We start from the raw sequence: 14,352 nt of genomic DNA, 5'->3' as shown, positions 1-14,352 counted from the left end.
TGCCTCCCAAGTGCTGGGATTAAAGGCGTGTGCCACCACCGCCTGGCTGAAATACAACTTCTTAAAGAAGCCCGGGTCTTTCGGTTTTTGTTTTCCCTTGTGAGGAGGGAAGCAGTTACTCCGTGGGAAGGGAGGCTGACAAGAAAGTTGGACTAGCTCTGCCTCCACTGTCCCACGTCTGATGAAGCTGGGCATGGTTGAGCATTATTCTAGTACTTGGATGGGTTTGGTGGAGCACCTCAATCCCAGCATTTGGGGGCAGAGACAGGAGGATCTCTGTGTTCAAGACCAGCCTGGTCTACAGAGTCAGTTCCAGGAGGCCAGGATTACGTAGAAAGATCTGTCTCAAACAGACAAACAAAGAATAAACAAACAAAATGCCTCGCACTGAGATGGCTGAAGAAAGACGGCCTTGGGGTTAAAGTTTCGCAGTTGCTCAGATACCTGTATCCAAACCAAAAAAAAATTTTTTTAAAGGAAAATGATAGTTTTTACCACACAGAGGTAACTGGTATTACATCTCTAGGTCAAAAAAGAAAAAAAATACTTACTCTCTATTTTTAAAACAAAACTAAAGACCTATTTGATTATTCTTGCTTTTGTGGTCCAGGGAAACCACATCTTCCCAGCTCTCCCTCGTGTCTGCATGGCACATGCCATCTGCAAATTGTCACACTGTGGGCACCACGTGGCCCTCTTGCCACACTGCCACCTCTACATTCCAGTGATGTGCCGAGCCCGACCCCTTGCTGCAGGGGAGCAGGTCAGTTGTGTCTTTTCTCTCTCAGTAGGTCAGTCTTGTGCTCTCCCCTTCTCTCCCTTCTGTCTATCTCTGTCTCTCTCACAAACACACAGTCTCAAACTGTAGCTCAGGCTAGCCTCAAGCTTATAATTCTGCCTAAGCTCCTGAGTCCTGGGATTACATGTTCGCCGCCATGGTAGGCGCTCTCTTTTTAAATATACACTATATATATATATACATACATATATATGTATATATATATGTATGTATATATATTTTGTTGTTGTTGTTTTTTCGAGACAGGTTTTTCCAGCCTGTCCTGGAACTAGCTCTTGTAGACCAGGCTGGTCTCGAACTCACAGAGATCCGCCTGCCTCTGCCTCGCGAGTGCTATTAAAGGCGTGCGCCACCACCGCCCGGCTTATACACTGTATTTTAATGCATCTCTTGTTCTGTCAGTGCCGGGGAACCCAGGGCCTTGGGCCCTACTGCACAGTTTGTAAATGAGTCTGTAAATAGACAACTCTGTAATCAAGAACAAATCTTCCTATGTTGCTACAAAGAAGTCAAAACTACTCGCTCTGCTCACTTAAAGAGGTATTGCTACATTGCTGTCTATGGTGTGTGCACCAGTTTCCATGACCAAAAGCCAAACAACTCAAGGCAAGTGACAGTGCAAAAGACAATTTTAATATCCATATATGAAGCCTATTTCATACACGTTTCTCTATATGCATATAACCAAAGCAAAGGCTCGATACGCAAAGTTCCTGGGAATGAATAGAAGCATGGCAATATATGTGGTATACACATAACTATAATCCCAACACTCAAGACGTTGGGGCCAGAAAATGGCTCCAGGTTGAAGGAAGGCTAGCCTAGACTACACAGCAAGAACAAAACCATGTCAAAGAGGAACGTCAGGGACAGGTGTGCAGTCTCACTGGCAAGCTGTGCAGACCAAACAAAAAAGCAATTATAATTACCTGGGTTTTTTTTGAGACATGGTTTCTGTAGCTCTGGCTGGCTAGAGCTCCAACGGATCTTCCTGCCTTGGGGGCCATGACTAAAGGTGTGTGCAACGGCACCTGGCACAACCACACTCTGTAAAACCGGACTTCTAGAACTGAAATTCTGGAATAAAAGTCAGTATCAGCCAGACTTTGGGACTGGCCACCGTTTCTCCACATTGTGTTAGGGATTGAATGGTAGGGCTTTTGCACGTCAGGCGAGCGCTCCACCACTGAGCGACAGCCCCTTTTTATCTTCTGAGACGGGGTCTATGCTGCCCAGGCTGACCCACACTGCCAGGCCAGGCCCAGCAGCGAGCACTCCCTGTGCTGCTTGTAGTGCCCCGCATCCTCACTGGAGAGCACAGAGCTCCTCAGACCTCCAGGAACCCTGAGGTAGGCCTATTCCAGTCACTGTCATCTCACAGACAGGGAGGCTGAGGAACAGGCAGGTAAAAAGAGAAAACTGCACCATTTGGCTAGAAAGCAGTTGCTGTTAGACACTGTATTTTCTTCTAATACTTCAAAGTTTTGCATTTTTATATTTAGGACTCTATCTGGAAATTTATCTTTGTCTGTAGAATGATGTCAAGATATAAGCTTTATTTCCATCCAAATGGATAGCTGTTTCTACAAGGACTAACTTATATGATCACCTGTCCAGGCTCACAGCCGTCAGCCCTCCCAAGCCTTCCTGCTGCTCCCACACCAGCTAGACAGGGGCTCTTCCGGGCAGTCTGGCCCTGGTCCCATCAGGCAGCACGATGCTGAGCAAGGCAGGGTGTGGAGAGCTGTCTGTGTACCCTTCAAGGGCAGCCAGAGACGGGAGGCGGAGCCTCAGCTGGCCAGCAGGTCCCTCAGGCCACTGTTGCAGGGCAGCAGATCACATGCTTTGCGATCCCGGACAGCCTTCAGGGCTGGGCTGTGTTGTAACAGGAGGGAGCAGATGTCCTCGTGACCCTTCTCTGCGGCCTGTGGGGGGGGAGGGGGAGAGAGAGAGAGAGAGAGAGAGAGAGAGAGAGAGAGAGAGAGAGAGAGAGAGAGAGAGAGAGAGAGAGACACCTGAATCAAAACATGATCCAGAGCTGGGCCCTGCACTTCCTTCCTTTTGGGGACCTGCTTAAGAAAGTGTCCAGGAAACAGGTGCCTCCGAAGTCTAAGCACACTAAAGTTCCCACCAAAACGCCATGCCTTATACACAGATTTGCGAAGCACCTGGGGCAGTCTGGGCAGCTACTCATTAGTTCTGGTTCTAGTTCAGCTGCTCTGGAACTTTCTGTGTGGACCGGACTAGCCTTGAACTTCTGGCAGTCCTCCACCTTCAAGTGTTGGAGTTACAGCTACTGAAGCAGCCATGTTTGGGCTTTTGTGCATGTCGGACAAGCAACCCACCACTGAGCTACAGCCCCGCTTTTTATCATTTGAGTCAAGGCTGCTCCTGTTTATGTCTTGTTTTTTTAAAGATAGTTTCACCATGTAGCCCTGGCTGACCTGAAGTTCACTATGTATATCAGGCTATATGTATTTACTGCTATCTGCCTGCCTGTGCCTCCTGAATGCTGAATTTAAAGGTATGTGCCATCATGCCTAATCTTTCTTTTTCTTTCTTCCTTCCTTCCTTCCTTTCTTTTTTCTGAGACAGTAGTTTTTTGATTTGTTTTTTGGTTTTTTTTTTTGTTTTTTCGAGACAGGGTTTCTCTGTGGCTTTGGAGCCTGTCCTGGAACTAGCTCTTGTAGACCAGGCTGGTCTCTAACTCACAGAGATCCGCCTGCCTCTGCCTCCCGAGTGCTGGGATTAAAGGCATGCACCACCACCGCCCGGCTGACAGTAGCTTTTTGAGAGAGAGTCTCACTGTGTTGCTCAAGCTAGCCTCAAACTCACAATTCTCCCGCCTTGGCCTCCTGGGGTGCTTTTCCACTCACCTCACCCCTGCCCCCCAGCTTAGCCTGAAATATATATATATATATATCTCCTTTGCCCAGTAATCATTCAGGTCTTTATTCAGCTGTCCCACAGTTGCCCATCACCCCAGCACTGAAGCGAGTGCAGACAAGAGGCTCTCTGGGGCTTGTTGGCTTCCAGCCTGGCTGAGAAAACTTGAGCCCCATGTTCAGGAAGAGACGCCTATCTCAGAGGAAAAGGCAGGGGCTGACAGAGCAGAACACCCAGTGCTGACTTCTGGTTCCTGTACAGGCACGTGCATCTGCACGCAGATGTGTGCGTGCACTCACAGATACGTGTACACAAAGAAATCATGTTTTAAATTCTGTGCATGTGGAGGGGGGTATGTGTAGATGTGTGCAGTAGCCTGCCAAAGTCAAAAGAGGGCAGCAGATTTCCTGGCTGCAGTTACAGGGTGTTGTGAGCTGGGGACTGAACTTAAATCCTCAGCAAGAACAGTATACACTCTTGGGCTGGAGAGGCTCAGAGGTAAAGCCCAATTCCTAGCAACCACTTGGTGGCTCACAGCCATCTATATTGAGATCTAGTGCCCTCTTCTGGCCTGCAGGCAGAACACTGTATACATTATACACCGTAAATAAATAAACCTTTTTTTTTTTTTTTTTTTTTTTTAGTTTTTCGAGACAGGGTTTCTCTGTACTTTGGAGCCTGTCCTTCCTGGAACTAGCTCTTGTAGACCAGCTGGCCTCGAACTCACAGAGATCCACCTGCCCCTGCATCCTGAGTGCTAGGATTTAAAAAAAAAAAAAAAGAATAGTAGTACACATTCTTAACCACTAAGCCACCCCTTTAGTCTCCACAAATTAGTAAATTAAGTTTTTTTGTCTAAAGACAGGGTTTCTCTTTGTAACAGCCCGGGCTGTCCTGTAACTTGCCCTGTAGACCAGGCTGGCCCCGAACTCACAGAGATCTGCCTGCCTCCTGAGTGCTGGGATTAAAGGCATGCACCGCTATTAGGAAGTATTTTTAAGAAACAAAAGACGCCGGGTGGTGGTGGCACACACCTTTAAACCCAGCACTTGGGAGGCAGAGGCAGGCAGATCTCTGTGAGTTCGAGGCCAGCCTGGTCTACAAGAGCTAGTTCCAGGGAGCCTCCAAAGCTACAGAGAAACCCTGTCTCAAAAAACAAAAACAAACAAACGAACAAAAAGACTCGAGCTTCTACACCTGTCAAGGATTTAACAAAACCCAACATGCAACTGTTCACTCCACGCCTGTGGTGTGTCCAAAGGCTGCACACTCCACAGAAGCCAGCTCCAGCTGCTGCCTCTGGTGAGCCAGACCTCAAAGAACAGCCAGTGGGCTTAACCTCTGAACCTCTCCAGTCCAAGAGTGTATACTGTTCTTGCTGAGGATTTAAGTTTAGTCCCCAGCTCACAACACCCTGTAACTGCAGCCAGGAAATCTGCTGCCCTTTTTTGACTTTGGCAGGCATCTGCACACATCTACACATACCCCCTCCACATGCACAGAATTTAAAACATGATTTCTTTGTGTACACGTGTCTGTGAGTGTCCAAATGTGACTTGGGAGGAAAGGCTTTATTCTGGTGCTGGTTGTTGCTCATCATGAAGGGAAGTTGGGGCAGGGACCTGGAGGCAGAAACTGAAGCAGAAGCTATGGAGGGATGCTGCCTACTGACTTGCTCCTCACGGCTTGCTCAGCCTGCTTGCTTCTTCTCCTTCTTCCTCTCCCCCTCTCCCTCCTTCTCCTCCTTCTTTGAAGCAAGGTTTTTTTGTGTAACCCTGACTATCCTGGAACTCACTCTATAGACCAGGCTGGCCTCAAACTCAGAGACCCACCTGCTTCTGCCTCCCAAGTGCTTGATTTAAATGCATGCACTTCCATGCATGGCTTTTTAAAATGTCTTTACTTTTTATTTTATGTGTGTTTTGCTTGCAGCTAGAGAGTCAGAGTCATTGGAACTAGAGTCACAGATGGTCTGGGCCACCCTGTGGGTACTGGAATTGAACCTGGGTCCTCTGTAAGAGCATCCAGTGTTCTTAGCTACTGAGTTATCTCTCCAGCCCCTGGCCTGCTTTATTTTTTTTTTTTAATATTTATTTATTATGTATACAGCATTCCTTCCATGTATGCCTGCAGGCTGGAAGAGGGCACCAGACCTCATTACAGATGGTTGTGAGCCACCATGTGGTTGCTGGGAATTGAACTCAGGACCTTTGGAAGAGCAGGCAATGCTCTTACCCTCTGAGCCATCTCTCCAGCCCCACCTGGCCTGCTTTCTTATCCTACCCAGGACAACCTGCCCAGGGATGGCCTGGCCCTGGTGAGGTGAGCCCCTTAGTGAGGTGAGCCCAACCACTTCAATCCTTCATCAAGAAAATGCACTCCAGACTTGCCCACACCTTGATCTTATGCAGGCATTTCCTCAGCTGGCAGCCACTCTGTCCAAGTGAGTCTCGTTCATGTCAAGGTAACAAAACTAACCAACATGCCAGGAGCCCGGAAGCCAAGGGCAGGGCACAAACAGCTGAGAATGTCTGGGAACCAGGAAGGTTCTACAGAATTGCTATATACACTATAGTCCAGAAAGAAAGGTAGAAATACGGCCTATGACAACTGGGAGGGGAAAAAGCTGGATGGGTTGGGGCAGGCTTAGGATCAGTTCTCAAAAGACAAGGGCAGGAGGACTGATTGCCACTAAGTTCGAGAAGACCCTGATCTGCTATAGTTCTAGGTTAGCCAATGCCACATAGTAAAACTCTGGTGGGAGGGGGGAGAGGGAGGGAGAGAGGTAGGAAGGGAGAACCTGGTTCAAGAGAGGAGGGCGGGGAGTGGAGAGGCTTCCATTTGGAAAGCCGTTTGTGACACACAGAGACAGTGAGTACAAGAGGATGGAAAAGACAGAGCCTGAGAGCTGAGGACAGAACTGAGGCCATCAGGAGCTGAACCCAGCTGGCTTTGTGGGATAGCTCCTTGGACCTGGGAAAAGCAAGCCTGGGGGGGGGGGCGGAATCCATGGAAGGTAGGGTTTGATGGGAACTCTTTCAAAGTCACAGCACTGGTGGAAAATCAGAGCTGGGGCAAGGAAGGATTCTATCTATAAATATATACATAAATCACATCTTTAAGATGCATGCGTGGGTTGAACAAATAGTTCAGTGGTAAAGGACTTGCCCAGCAATCCCCAGCACGAAAGAAAAAAGAAAGAAAGAAAGAAAACAAGTGAGTGATCGAGCAAGCAAGAGAGGGAGCGACTGGAAAAGTGGAGGCCTGGAGGAAGAGCCTAGAGTACTGAGTCCCAAAAATAATCATCCTGCCTATGCCTAGAAAGTGGGTGGTAGAGAGGTCAAGCAGTACTGGTTTAAAAAGCTGATTACAAGGGAGCGCCTTTGCAATTCGCCACTGGGGAGAGAATGAACTCAGACACAGGAGAACGGCTAGAAAACTACTTTCCTAAGGTGCTGACAGGCAAGCACTGAGACCCCAGGTGGCTTCTCTTCGCTATGCTTTTCCATTTTCTGCAATGAGCACTGTGATCTTGGTCGTCAACTGGGTGGGACTTAGAATCTCCTAGGAGGTGTGAGGGCATTTCCAGAGACCTTTAAGCTCATGAGCACAAGCTCCATCCAGCTCATGGTTGGAGCGCCTGCATTCATTTCAAGACCTGCTGTAATCCCAGCAGGAAGAGGCGGGAGGATCAGGGTCATCCCACACACAGCAAGTTTGAGGCTAATCTGGGTTATGGGAGCCTATTTCAAAAGACAAAACAACAACTTTAAAGTGAGGTGAGGTAGCACGCCTCAGGTCTCGGGGGTAGAGACAGGAATGACTTCAAGGACCGCCAGGGCCAGAGTGAACCCTTGTCCTCTGTTTCCTTGACTGTAGATGCAGTGTGGGTGCAAGATGGCTCAGAAGGTAAAGGAAGTCACTTGCCACCAACCTGTCGGTATCAGTTTGATCCCTTGGTCCCCTGTGTGGAAGGAGAGAACTGACTTCTGAAAGTTGTCCTCTGATTGCGTCATGCCCTCCCTGTCCTGCTCCCCCACGCAAATATAGACATCACGTGGCCAGCTGCCTCGCGCCCCTAGCCTCCTACTGCTGTTGTATAGCTGCCAGGATAGACTGCATCCCCTACCTTGACATGGGTGTGGTGGCACACTGCCTTTAATCCCGGCAGCTGGAAGGCAGAGGCCTGTGGATGTCTGTTTGTTCAAGGCCAGTCTGGTCTACATAGTAAGTTCTAGGACAGTCAGGACTACATAGAGAGACCCTGTCTCAAAAAAAAAAAAAAAAAAAGAAAGAAAGAAAGAATTTTGTCACAAGAAAGCAATGAGAAAAGTAACTAATACATGAATAAAATTAAGGAAAAGAAGGTACGAAAGAGACAGGGACATACCTTATGTAGGCTGGTCATGCCATCATCATCAACCAGCCGAGGGTTGGACCCATGGGAAAGCAGCAGTCGTGCAATTTCCGTGTGCCCACAGTAGCTGGCCCGGTGCAAGGCTGTGGCACCCCCGTGGGTCTGGGCGTCACACTTTGCTCCACTTTCCAGCAGAAATTGGCAAACAGCATAGTGCCCATTGCGACTAGCATAGTGCTGCAGGGGGCAGAAACGGAAGTCAGACAGCAGCAAAGTCCTGGCGGGTGACAGGGGCACTGGGATGGTAAAGGCACTGGCTGTCCAGCAAGGGGCAGACCTGGAACCAGCTCAGAGACACTGTGCTCTTCCACTAATTAAAATACCCAGCTGCTCATGATGCTGCCAAAATAAAAAGGGGAGGGTGGCTAAGGATACAGCGTAGGAGGGAGAGTGCTTAGCATCATGGCGGCACAAGCCAGGGTCTGTAATCCCAGCAGGAAGAAGCAGGAGGATCAGGGTCATCCCACACACAGCAAGTCTGAGGCTAATCTGGGTTATGTGAGCCTACTTCAAAAGACAAAACAACAAACTTTAAAGTGAGGTGAGCTAGCATGCCTGTAACCTCAGTACTGGGGTGGGGGGGGGCAGGAATGACTTCAAGGACAGCCTGGGCCAGAGTGAACCCTTACAAAAGCTAAAAACCTAAGAGCCAGTGAGATGACTCATTGGCTAAAAGTACTTACTACCAAGTCTGGTGACCTAAGTTCTATCCCCAGAACTCAGTGCAAGGAATGGAACAACTCTCCAAAGTTGTCCTCTGACCTCCACACATGCCCTGTGACAAGCTCGTGCCCGCTCGCAGGCTTGCACATGCGCGCACACCACACGCACACACGCACACGCACACACACACACACACACACACACACACACACACACACACACACTGCGGGCTCGCACATTCACATGCCGTGCATGCTTGCACACGCGCGCGCACGCGCGCGCACACACACACACACACACACACACACACACCACACACACACGCACCACACACACACGCACCACACACACATACCCACACACTGCGGGCTCGCACATTCACACACAGTGCAGGCTTGCGCGCACGCGCGCGCGCACACACACACACACCACACACACGCACCACACACACATACCCACACACTGCGGGCTTGCACATTCACACGCAGTGCAGGCTTGCACACACGCACCACACACACACACCATGGGCTTGCACATTCACACATACGCACACCTGTTGTAATAGCTGCGACGGGGCTGTGTCCCCAGCACCCCGGCTGCCTGGCTAGCTTATGCCCCGAAATAATTACACGGACACTGTATTCTTTTAAACACTGCTTGGCCTATTTCTATCTAGCCTCTTCTAGGCTAATTCTCACATATTAATTTAGCCCATTTCTAATCATCTGTGTAGCACTGCTAGGTGCGCTTACTGGGAAGATTCTAGCCTATGTCCATCCTGGGTCGGGGCTTCATCGCATGTGCCTCAGAGAGCAGAGCTAGGGAGAGGGGAGCATGGCATCTCTGAGCTCACTTCCTCTTCCTCCCAGCATTCTGTTCTGTTTACTCCTCCCACCTATGTTTTAACCTATCAGGGCCAAGCAGTTTCTTTATTGCTTAACCAATGAAATCAACAGATTGATATATGACACTCCCACATCACACACCGGTAACAAGAACCAACAGAACAAACACTGCAGGGCTTTGCTGGGAGTAAAGGGGAAGAGAAGAGGCAGCCCAGAGTCAGAGCCTGTCCCATAGCTCACCAGCGCGGTATAGCCGGCAGAGTCAGGCTGGCTGGGGTCTGTGGCCTTCTGGATGAAATATTTCACTCGGCCCAGGTCTCCATTCAGGGCTGCCGACCAGATTCCTGCAGAAAGCCAATCAAAGCACTCAGCAGGGTCGCAGGATGGCATTTTTCTTTGTGTAAGTACTAGGGGAGGCAGAGGCAGGTGGGTCTCTGTGAGTTCAAGGCCAGTCTGGTCTACAGAGCTGGTTCCAGGACAGCTAGGGCTACACAGAGAAATCCTGTGTTAAACAAACAAACAAACAAGAAGCTGATCAGGGAACGGTGAGACGGCTCAGCAGGTCAAGTACCTTCATCAAGCCTGACTACGCGAGTTCGACCCCCTATACCTACATGGTGGAAGGAGAGAACTGACTCACGCCAGTGTCCTCTGACCTCCGTACTCATACCCACATGCCCCACACACCCTAAATTTAAAAATAAGTAAAATTACTGAAATAAGATAACCACGAATAGGTTGACCAATACTACACACCCAGGCGAGGAGAGAATTCATCAGTGGCTTGGAATTCAGTCACAATGCAGTATAAAATGATGGGGGATAGAAGAGGTAAAGGAACTTGGAAAAGACCGTGTACCAGCATACTTCTAAAGCAATCACGGACAGATATGCTGGATGTCACCGGCGTCATGTCCTTGCAGGGCTCCAGGAATTTAACCTTACTGGCAAGGGAGCCCAGACACTGCAGACACAGAAGCTAGGACGGGGGCTGGTGGAGAACTGCACAACCCAGAAGCTCATCGTGTTTATTATATGCAGTTGAACAGTTAACCAGGTTACTGTGTTCAACAAAAAGGCAGGGTTATTCTACACAGCTGAACGAGGAGGCGGGGTTATTCTACACAGCTGAACAAGGAGGCAGGTTTAGCTAACATCAGTAGAGCAATCAATCTCTGCAGAGGAACAGACTTCAGGCCATGAATAGCCAGAGGGAGAAATGGTGGACATTTTCTGCCTCACCCTTATGTGTGTGTGTGTGTGTGTGGTGTGTGTGTGGTGTGTGTGTGGTGTGTGTGTGTGTATGTGTGTGTGTGTGTGTGCTCAGCACTTGTTGCTCTTCTAGAGGTCTGGGTTTGATTCCTAGCACCCATAAGATTAGCTCACAAACATCTGTAACTCCCATTTCAGGGGATCCAATCCCCTCTTCTGATGAGGCCCATACATGATGCATACATACACATGGGCAAAACATTCACACACATTAAATATATATATACTAAAACCAGTGATCAGAGAGATGGCTTGGCAGTTAAGAGTAGTTGCTAGGGCTGGATAGTGGTGGCACACACCTTCAATCCCAACACTAAGGAAGCAGAGGCAGGTGAATATCTGAGTTCAAGCCAAGCCTGGTCTACATAATGAGTTTCAGGCCAGTCAGCACCACATAGTGAGACCCTGTCTGGGGGGTAGGGGTGAGAGAGGTGGGAATGGGGAGATGGACAGACCAACAAAACAGAATACACACACACACACATACCCAATAACTGAACTAAAAACTAAAAAATCAAATGAATTAAAAACTAAAATAACATGATTTACAGAAAACATTCACACAATAGGTGAGCACCTGCATCACATGTGGGAAATTAAGAAAAGAATAAGCAAACAAAGTAACAGCAGGTGATACACAAACTATTTCTTTTTTCCCTTTTAGTTTTTGGAATCACTATGTATCCCTGTTCTGTCTGGCTTTGAACTTGTAGCCCTCCTGCCTCAGCCTCTGAGTCAGTCCAAACTGCTATAAGAAGAGCAAAGTGCTACTGTAACAGAATAGCCTGGAAGGGAAGGGCCCTGCTTTGAACCAGGACACGGTTTCTTTCTCAACAGAGACAGGGCTGAAGTGTTGAGCCAGGTCACCGTCTCTTGTGGGGAGCTGGCCTGTGCACGTCAGAATAGCTGTGGCTCACAAAAATGTCTCTAGATATTTACGGGGCATAACTATCCCTAGGTAAGGACTTGATAAGGCATAAGGAAGGTTTCTCTGAAGAGGTGTCATAGAACTGAGAGCTCTCAGTCTGAAATTTTCAGGAAGGCTGGCTAGCAGGCAAAATGAATGATGTTAATCAGTCAAAGGTTAAACACCCAAAGGGCACCACTGCAAAGGGTACAGAAACAGCTTTGTAGGTCACAAGAAAGAACTCGGTTTGAGGAACTAAAGCAGTGGGGGTGGGGCTGGAGGGAGAGCAGCAGGCAGCTCTGCAGCGCACCTGGGGCGGTTCCCAGCACCCAGCTCACAACCATCTCTAAGTGCATCTCCAGGGAATCCGATGCCCTCTTCTGGCCTCCATGGGCATCAGGCACAAGTTGTACACACACATAATTCTGACAAACGCATATAAATGATCTTTAAATTAAAAAAAAAAGTAAATGTAATAATCTCATTTGCTATTTTTCCAATGGGGAGGAGAACACACTGGACGAGGGCATGAGAGGAAGGGAGAAGCCCTGTTATATATATCCCCAGCCCAAAGATGGCAGTAGCTGAGCTAAAAGGTGCAGGTTAAGAAGTACGGCAACGGTCGGGTGTGACTGCACATGGGTCATAGCATCTACCCTACCTTGCTCTAGCTGCACAAGCTACCTGTGCCAGGGGTAACAGTTCATAACACAGTGGTGGCTGGCACGGAGAACATTGCTGCCAGCAAAATCTCTGTATAATCTGGGACAAAACAGTTACATCCTTGCGCTTCTCACGTAAAATGCAGTCACCTGTTTTGAAATCACTGTAATAGCTACATCATGGAGAGCAACCCCCTGACCTCCCAGGCGGACACAACCAGCTGCAGATTCTGTCCCTGGCTCTTCTGTCCCCTGAGCAGACTGTCTCCTAGCTAGGACGGTCTCCAGACCCAGTTCGGAAACCAGTGCCTCAGTTTACCCGTCCGCACTAGAATCGATGCGGCCGAAGGGCTTCCTGCCAAGCTCTGCGGCCAGCCTTCCTGCACCAGGCCCGGAAGCTCCAAACTCGGTTCGCGGCCTCCTTTGGTTCACGTTCCGGGAGCTGGGACTGGGAACTGCCTGCCTCCAGTCACGCGGCCTCACCCTTCTCACCCCTCTCAAAATCCATCTCCTCCAGCGTCTGCTGTACCCCGGGCACCGCACCAGGGTGCGAACAACAGGAGCCGTCCGCGCACGGTTGCGGCGCCGCCATCTCGGCTGCCAGGTTTGCAGCCGGGCTCCCCTACAAAGTGCCCACCCTCCGTCCCAAGATGACCACTTGGAGTCCGTAGTTGACCTCCGAGTTCCGCCCTCTCACCCGGACCGACCAATCCGACGCTTAAACCTTAGCTTAGCAACCAATGACAGTAGCGAGGAGGGCTGGATGGGTTGGGTCTTGCTGCTCTGCCACCACGAGAGGGCGCCCAAGGCTAACTAAGCACAAGGAGGCTCAGAGGTGCGGGGTTCTGCTGTTGCGCGCCCGGAGGAGGCGGGACGGTTCTTGCAACCGCGCCTTGTAGGGTGTGGGACCAAGCAGCTTAGCCCGCCAGGCAGTGTTTACGTCGCATTCGCCGGAACCGAGGCCTCGCGGGCTCCCCAGGGCACAAGGACTCTGGACGCCGCCCACAGTCCTCATCCCATCTTCCCGGCATCAACTGACCAACGGGCCGTCCATGGGCAATGCAGCGACTGCCAGAAAGTCACTAACACCCTGACCTCGTTCCTTAACAATCCTGTGGGAAGCAGGTGGTCTGAGGGCAAGGACCTTTGAGCTTAACCCTCTGCCCCCTCCATGGTCACTGACTGCCAACATAGGCTGGGCTAACGTCTGAGCTAAGGGAGACACACTCAAGCATGATCCAGCTTTCTGACCCACACTCAGGGAAACCAGGATAGCAGTCTGCTCAAGCTGCAGTCAAGTGTAAGGACGGCGGGGGACACTGGAGGGGGTGGTGCTCACTACTGTGGTCTCTGTCCCTAGGCACGGGTTAGATTTATCTAAACCAGTCGTGTCCAAACTGCAGTTAACAATAGCATCGAATTCTGCACAAAAAATCTTAAGACGTCATTTCTTTTCTTCTTTTCTTTTTTTTTCTATTTTCCTTTTTGAAACTCGATTGCCGGGCAACTCCCATCAAGGGCACTCAAAAATGAATCCAGGCTGGGCCTGTTATTTTTCCCAGTAACATCTGGGCTTATACTACCTCATTAGAATCAGGGCTTGGAACTTTCTGGGTGGCAGTAGACTATCTTTCCCTTTCCCTACATAGATGGGACAACAGAAAGCTACAGGTAGGTCCTCCTTCCACTGAGCTTGTCCTGGGCTCCATCTTCATAAAAACGCTGCCTCCACAACCTTGAGACGTTTTTTAGGAGGTCCCCTCCCTCAGACCCCTCACCCCTGCTCACCCTCCCTGGAGTTCTGGGAAGACAAACCCCTTCTCCTACTCTTCCCCCAATGCTGACTTTTCCCTGTGGCACCAGGCCAAGTCTGGCTCCCAAGAGGATGTAGCCCTGGTCTG

The 14,352-nt window shown here is 49.7% G+C and overlaps 1 protein-coding gene across 1 annotated transcript; it reads right to left on the bottom strand.

Annotated features, from left to right (window-relative positions):
• Positions 1 to 1,410: 1,410 nt before the first annotated feature.
• Ankrd39 (ankyrin repeat domain 39) lies at positions 1,411 to 13,081 on the bottom strand. Its single transcript, XM_075980450.1, has 4 exons — positions 12,944 to 13,081; positions 9,851 to 9,954; positions 8,076 to 8,279; positions 1,411 to 2,724 (listed from the first exon to the last, which is right to left on the bottom strand). The coding sequence occupies exons 1-4, from the start codon at positions 13,041 to 13,043 to the stop codon at positions 2,590 to 2,592; spliced, it is 543 nt and encodes a 180-aa protein (XP_075836565.1). The 5' UTR covers positions 13,044 to 13,081; the 3' UTR covers positions 1,411 to 2,589.
• Between the last annotated feature and the right edge of the window lie 1,271 nt (positions 13,082 to 14,352).

The sequence above is a fragment of the Microtus pennsylvanicus genome, chromosome 7 (genome assembly GCF_037038515.1).
Source record: "Microtus pennsylvanicus isolate mMicPen1 chromosome 7, mMicPen1.hap1, whole genome shotgun sequence".
In the NCBI taxonomy this organism is placed as follows: Eukaryota; Metazoa; Chordata; class Mammalia; order Rodentia; family Cricetidae; genus Microtus; species Microtus pennsylvanicus.
This window is presented reverse-complemented; position numbering and strand designations above follow the sequence as displayed.